Source organism: Telopea speciosissima, chromosome 10 (genome assembly GCF_018873765.1).
Source record: "Telopea speciosissima isolate NSW1024214 ecotype Mountain lineage chromosome 10, Tspe_v1, whole genome shotgun sequence".
NCBI lineage: Eukaryota > Viridiplantae > Streptophyta > Magnoliopsida > Proteales > Proteaceae > Telopea > Telopea speciosissima.
The window spans coordinates 50,151,104-50,158,839 of NC_057925.1; the positions used below are offsets into that span (position 1 = coordinate 50,151,104).

General features: G+C 38.2%; 1 protein-coding gene across 1 annotated transcript; it reads left to right on the plus strand.

Annotated features, from left to right (window-relative positions):
- Window positions 1-1,044: 1,044 nt before the first annotated feature.
- Window positions 1,045-1,701, plus strand: LOC122643014. Its single transcript, XM_043836646.1, has one exon. It carries the CDS (start codon window positions 1,059-1,061, stop codon window positions 1,662-1,664), a length of 606 nt encoding a protein of 201 aa, XP_043692581.1. The 5' UTR covers window positions 1,045-1,058; the 3' UTR covers window positions 1,665-1,701.
- The last annotated feature ends 6,035 nt before the right edge of the window (window positions 1,702-7,736 follow it).

Here is a 7,736-nt window from a genome sequence, read left to right on the forward strand (position 1 = left end):
AGGGATGGAGCACAAGGAGTTGCAAGGTAATTAGGTTTTAATAATTGGTAACGGTATCGGTCTCTATATTGATTCAATGCCAAATCGATACAGCTAATAGAATAACAACACATCGAATTAAAGTTATTAAAAATAATAAAAATATAAAAAATTGGTATTGAATTGATGTCGGCCAATAATAATACAGTCATTCTGATGCCAATTACTAAAATCATGCCCATGGGAGACCAGGCCATCCATTGTTTTAGTGGACGATATTAGAACAGGTATCTGTCAACCTAAAAACCAATACAACATCGACTTGTATCAGTTGTATCGGACAAATTTGCCATTGATTTTCTCCTTTTTAAATGGGTTTTTGATCATTTTACCCCTTATCCGTACTACATGATACTAGCACAATTTCAAGATCTATCAGCTGCAAAACTGATACATGTCACCCGATACAGGTGATACGATACCAATACCTCAAACCATGGGCCCAGCCATGGGATCAGCCTCTCTGTGGGCGCATGTGATCAGCATTTTGGGGAACAAAAGTAATAAAGCCATCCTCATTGCATTCATGTGATCGGTTTGTCTACGGTTGTGATCTACGATTGGATCGGTATAAATACGAGCTAACCATACATCACACAGCCCTGATTAACGAATAGCCAAACTTGTCAAATCACTCGTCTTTCATGTCAACATTGCTCGTTCTGTACTAATTAAATTCAAAATGTTTACTGTCTTCAAATCCACAAACAGCAGATGTCACACGTCCACGTCACACTACATTTCCAAACAATTTAATCCCTTTTTAACTATTTAATTAACCCATAAATATAATCCAAATCCACATCCTGTGGTATGCAAGTGGTGAGACTAAATCACCGGTTATAGCCAGTATCATTACCCCATTACTTCAGATACACGTTCATTTCTATCACCGTTTTCACCGGTTCACCGTTTCTTGATCTGTATCTCATAAATGATGGAAGATATACGTTAGCCGCGCTGCGCTTCCACAAAACGCGTTTCTCTGTCTCTCTCTCTCTCTCGTTAGTGACTTCGACATGAGAGGCCTAAGCAAGCTTGGGACTGGCTTGACCGTAGTCTTCGTGGTCGGTCTCCTTCTTCTACTCGCCGAGGTCTTTTACGTCGTCTGGTACCGGCGTAGATTCCGACGACGGAGCGCCACCGTGGAATCTGAGGCTTCCGGTGAACCTTACACCACCACCGACACTAACCACTACAACACTTTTTCTTCGAAGGAGCTAATGTACTTATTCTGTTGGAATAACCAATCTAGGATTGAACCAGCCTCACCTCCGACAGCTCCCTCCATGGACCAAGAAGACATTTCGTCGGAATCCGATAACCCTTTGAAATGGCATGTGTTGTACGGTCAATCACGGCTTTTGTTTACGATCAAGGAAGAAGAGAAGGAGGATTTGGAGTCCGAGAAATCTTCTTCGGCAGAGCGGAAGCCGAACCCGGAAAACAGAAGGGTTTCTCTAAGCGAATGTTTTGAGAGAGCCCAAGAAGAACTACCGGTGGAGACAGAAAGTACTCCATTTTCGACGCCTTGTGCTTCGCCTCCTTATTACACGCCATCGCCTTCTCCTACTCGTGATGCCGGCGAAGAGTGTTTTGTCAGCTTACATGTTACCGGCTGTTAAAAAGTGTAACCGGTCGGTGGATTGAGGTATAGGATCATGGGTTTCCTAGTGCCTACGATGGAGATGGAACATTGAAACTATCTGATGTCGACGCTTTTTGATTGATGTTTTTTTTTTCTTGTTTGTTGGTTTCTTGTTTCTTTTAGGAAAGTTAGGTTTGTTTGTAAAGTACCGCAAGTAATGAGGTAGTAGCTGGAAAGTGGAAGAGACCAGTTTGAACATTTAACGGTCCTTGTACAAATCTGGGTCTGCTGTAAAAAAATGCGGGTAGTAAGTAAAGAAAATTTCACTCTGTTGTGTTGTATTGGGGGCATGATTTGAATTATCGTATCGTATCGTATCGAGTGATACATATTGGTTTTGTAAGTGATCGATCTCGATATCGTATCGTATCGATATTGTATTGGTGACCCGGTACGAACAAAGGTAAAATGGTCAAAAGTACATTTTAATAAGAGAATCAAGGACAAATTTGTCTGATACAACCGATCTGTGCCGATACCAATCCAATACGATATCAGTTTTCGAGTTGACCGATACTTGTTCCCATACCGTGCACTAAAACCATGATTTTTGGGGGGGGGGGGGGAGGCATGGTTCTAGTGCTAACCGATACGATATCAGGCCGACATTGTATCGGACAATTTTACCCCTGATTTTTCTTAAAAATGATTTTTTTTTTTACCATTTTCCCCCTTGTCCATACCGTTTCATCAACACAGTGATCGATATGGGTCACCTTCGATCGGATCGAACAAGTTTACCCTTAGCTTTCCTTAAAAAGTGTAAAAAAAAAAAAAAAAAAAAAAAAAAAAAAAAAAAAAAAAAAAAAAAAAAAAAATTTTTATTATATTTTACCACTTGTTTATACCGTTTCATCAATGCGGTATTGGTATTGGTATTGGTCATATTCAAAATCTTGTAGTATCAATCGTATCGAGTGATCCAATACCGATAACTCAAACCATGGGGAGAGGAGGTTGAAAACACAAGAGTTGAAACAAAGATTGGACTATTGGGGAGTGCTTTATGTCACAAGGTGAAAACACGAGAGTTGAACCTATCACCTCCTGAGAACCTGCACTCTACTAACAAAACACCAACGTGCAGTTGTCTTCACTGTGCAATTTATGACTTGCTCTTTTGAGAAGTGCTCTGGCAAGTCACAAAGATTCGACTGCTAGGAGCAGCTTAATTTGGTTATGCCTTGTGTCACAAGATGCCTAGAAGCCCTGCTGGACCCATTATCTATGGTCCATACATTCTTTCATAGATTTTTTTTTTTTTTTTTTTCATTTTTCGGGATCTGTCAACAATTATTCATTATGAGAGTGCATAATTGAAGTCGAGTGAAATTTAACACATGACATATTCATTTCTTTTCTTTGTTGCATTTAGCATATCATGCTTCCATATGGCACCTTGGATATGCTTTAGGTCTTTCCTCCATAGTTTAGGGTTGATTTGGTATGATCTCAATTTCAATTTTAATTTTTGATCGATTTCATAAAATAGTCAACAAATAAATTTTGGTCAAGAAATTGAAATTGTTTTAATTGCATCAACCTGAAATATTTCAAGAATAAGAAATTCATTTGCTATTTTAATTTATGAGAATATGTTCTCTATATTTCTTTGGGAGAGTATGGTGGGTGGTCACGGTGAAAAATAGGGATTTTTCTTTCATTTCTTTAAACATGTCAAAAGACATATTTACCCATGTTACTACCACATGTTCATTAAATGGAGCCCCAAATAGACTTGAATTTCAATATTGAAAGTTGAAACAAGTCCTTAACTATTTCATTATTTAGATGAAATTGATTTCAATTTCTTCTTAAATAAGGTGAAAAATCATACCAAACATCATAATTTCAATTTATGACCCAATAACTTGATAGTAATTGGTGTGTGGTTTGTGTGATTATACTTCACTTTGTTGTTTCATCAAAAAAATAAAGAGCAAATTACTTAGACCTCCCCTGACCTTTCTGACAATTCAGGGAACCTCCCGTACCCTTCTGACAACTACTCAGATCTCCCTTGCTTTTCAATCTCGGTTTCACTTAGCCCATGTCTGTTAGTATTTTAACGTCAATTAATGGATAAATTTGAAAAACCTAAGAAACCTAATAATTATACCTATTTTTCATTTACGAAATTACCCTAGTACCCTTACACCCTTGACCTTTCCCTTTCCCTTTCTTTTTCTTCTTCCTCCTGCAAACCCACCTGCTCCCACCCCTGTGCAACCCCATCCACAGAAGAATAGTAATCGATGCACTTGCGCCACTCTTTGCTGGTCTTGAGATCGCGAAGAGTAGAGCTGGAAGAAGATCTGATGGTATTGACAACAACTACGGAGGCGTCGATTCGTAAGATCCCACTGGCAATATTGAGATTTTCAGGAATGGAGAAGAAACAAAAATCGCCGGAGTTGCAAAAACCACAGGTAGCCTTGACAACGTAAACGAATCAAAGCAGGAGAATAGCAACGGCAAACAAAAGCATTTTAACCAGTATGTTTTTCAAGGGGCTTGATTTCCCGGTCGGAGGTTCCACGATTGCGCGAGAGACTCTTTCTTTCTTTTAAGAAAAGCAAAATGAGAAGATACAAAAAAACAAATCTTTTGATATAATTCTTTACAAATTATTGGCCTTCCCATACATCAAAACGGTCTATTTAAAGGGTAAACAAAAACACCCCGTCTCTAGTTAGCACAAATATCTACATTTTGTACGTAAATTCTTTACATGTAGAAGCCTATGTTGCAAATCCCTTGATTCCTTTTAAGGAAAATTATCAAGGCCACCCCTTGACGTTTGTTTATATCAGCATCACCCTTTTTTTACCAAACTAATTCCACACAGACCCCTTACTGTTAATTAAGAACTGTTAAGTGATGATGTCATCTATTTAATATTTTTTTAAAAGACATTTCTGTCCTTCTTAGTGGGAATTACCTAATCTACCCTCTCAATTAAAACACCCACAAACCCTTCTTCTCCACACTCACCGACAACGTTGGAGAATCCACTGCAACCTACCGTCTTCTGAGATCTACTCCGGCGATCAAGTAGGCCGGCGTCAACCGATCACGATCTTCCTCACTCCGGCAACCATCTTCCTCACTGGGTGAGGTCGCAGGTATGTCCAATATAATAGTAATGGTGTGGATTATATTATTTACTTGAACAAGATCTGTTCTAGAGGCTCATACCTCTGTTTCCTTGAGTTCTAAAATGGGAGAGGGAGCCTATTTTGTTAGAATGACAAAGGGGCTGATATGGTTGTGAAAATTTTTCTCCCAAAGAACAAGCCAATGTAACTAGAAAGTAGTTGATTTGGTGGTCGTGCACAGTTCTTAATTTTGATGGGATTCAAACGAAGTGAAAAACCAAATAGAGCAGAGCTAACAAATCCATACAGTGAGAAAATTCGAATCTTTCTTCCTTTTTTTTGGTGGGGGGTGAGGATTAAAGGTTTCTTACACAGCAATCTATTTCTTTAGGAAGGTTTCCATGTGCAATATAAACATTTGCCACTGCTACTGGTTGGGGACTAAAGGTTCTCTACTCATGTTTCATGCTTCATTCCTGATCAACTCGGCCATTTGGTGAAAGACAACTTTTGAAAATTGATTATAAAAGTCAAGCTTTTAGAGTAAGAACGCACTTTAGAGCAAAGTGAAAAGTTGAAAAGCTGGGGAGAAATACCAAAAATATATAAAGGGATTTATGATTTTGAATTGGAAGGTCAATCTGTAGTTTTGTCCTTAGAAATTGTGGAGAAGATTTTTGATGGTCGGTCAGATCATTAATTTACCCCAACTTACAGTCAAACATAAGCAGCTCTACTCTACATCACTATATGTGGCCTCTGAAGAAGAACCCATTTTACTATTTGAAGGAAACGATATTCTTCTCCTCTGCAATTTTCCAATACAGGACCAAAAAGACAAACACAACCCATAATACCGTTGACTCATTTCTTTAATTTACTCTCCTATATATAGTCTCTCAAAGTCTCAACCAATGTCATTTACTCTCCTTCTTCATTGAATGCTTGGATTTAAGAGGACCTCCTGTACTGGAAAAGTAAGTGAACTCTTCCATGAGTAAGAGAGAGAGAGTTAATGGTTATGGTTTAGACTTTAGAGGAGAGTAGTAGACCCATTTTCCATGTCGGGTTTTTGGTTTAAGGGCTTAAGCGTTAGGTTTTATTCATTTTCCTTTCTTTATTTCTTTGATGTCTTTGCTGGTTTAACTTAAATTCCTTGTTGCCCCTACACCTGAGAACAACATTCACCCCCACCCCTTGCTGCCCCTACACCTGAGCACACACTCACCCCCACCCCTTGCTGCCCCTACACAGGAGCACACACTCTGCCCCATCCCTTGCTGTCCCCACCCCTTGTTAGGAGGAGTGTGTGTTTGCCTATCTGGTTGTGTGATTTCTGTAGAATTTCATTCTTTCTTTTGGTTATGGCAGCATTGTACTTCATGATTATGGCTGCATTTATGTTGGTAATTTGGTAGTTTGATTTTAGGAAAATCAAAGTAGCCAACCCAGTCAAGAAGGTGTCAGTTCTTCTCAAAGGAAAACCATATCAAATGTTGCTTCTGTAGACACAAGTGAAAATATACAATCTAGGATAAGAGCGAAGATGGCAGCAACGAGAGCAAAAAGAAATACAAAAGTTGCAGGTGGTTTATCTAGAGAGGGCAGTGGTCTCTAGTTGATTTGAATGTTTTAGTAGACAAGAGGATTCTAAGGGATGGAATATTGTTTTTTGGATGTTTGAGTATTTTGAGACGATGTAATTTGGATGTTGGAACATTCAATGTATTTTGATTTTAACTTGGTCATGCACTTTATGATTTTGAATTATATACCATGTACTTTTCCCACTCTGTAGCTCCTGTTTTTAAAGCAACTCAAATGACTGGAATATGATGGAAGCTACTTCTGTAATTGGCATTTTCATTTTCCTTATCATGTCATCTTCTTATGTTCTGAAGGTTTTTTTGTTAGAAATTCATTCTTAGAACTTTTCAATACTCAGCATTGTATTCAAATATTGCAAATATTCATTCTCCCAGTTGCTTTCCAAAAACCTGCTGTTGTGGCTCTATTAGAAGTTCATATGCAGTACTTTTTTTGAGATAAAGCAAGTTCCAGTTGCTTTCCAAATTCCTGGTTTGGGTGTGTGAAAAAAATCAGTTTTTGTATTGTTGTTTAATTGCTGCATTTATATAAAGCATACTTGTAAACTTCTTGTATAAAGCATATTTGTAAACTTCTTGTGCTCCTCGCCTTTCCCCAAAAAAAATCATTGCATCACTAAAGAAAATTATGCCACAGGTGATTACATGGAGTCATACAACATTATAAGCAGCCTACTCTCTCACTGTTCAACTTCATATTTGTATTTCCTGCTCAGTAGATCTTTTCCATAGTACCATCTAGTGTCTTCCCCTTTACTCGATTGTTATTGCTTCTGAACTGCAATCTAACCTTCTGAGACTGAGAATTATTAAAATAGTTTCAGATCTGATCATTTATTGACTGGCATTTTATACAAGAATCTGGTTCATGTGGATAAAAAGGGCCTTAGTGGATTCGAACCACCATCCCTGGAACATGCTCATGTTCCAAGTGCTCTACCAATTTAAGCTAAAGACCCATCAAGTGGAGTTTGGAATTTACAAATAACTAAAAGAATACCCACATATGATCAACTAATCCACACTCAGCAGGAACATGATCTCAACACTTTGAAAAGGCTTGATCTTTCAATCTGGGTTTTAGATCTGAAATTTATTATGTGGAGCAATGTACTAATATGGTCTTAACACTGTAGGATAATATTTAATTAATATAATGTAAGGCTAGATTATACGTAACCTAACCCCAAAGAATACCCACAGATGATCAACTAATCCACACTCAGCAGCAACCAAGACACTATAGCCACAGATCTGGAAGCAGAGGTTTAACACCAGAAAATTGACAGCCTTCTAATCAATAGTTACCCTTGTTGTACGAGCTTGATATTCCCACCAAGTAGA

Excerpts from the sequence above, each read along its gene's own strand:
- LOC122643014 (XM_043836646.1), top strand. The coding sequence starts at position 1,059 with ATGAGAGGCCTAAGCAAGCTTGGGACTGGCTTGACCGTAGTCTTCGTG.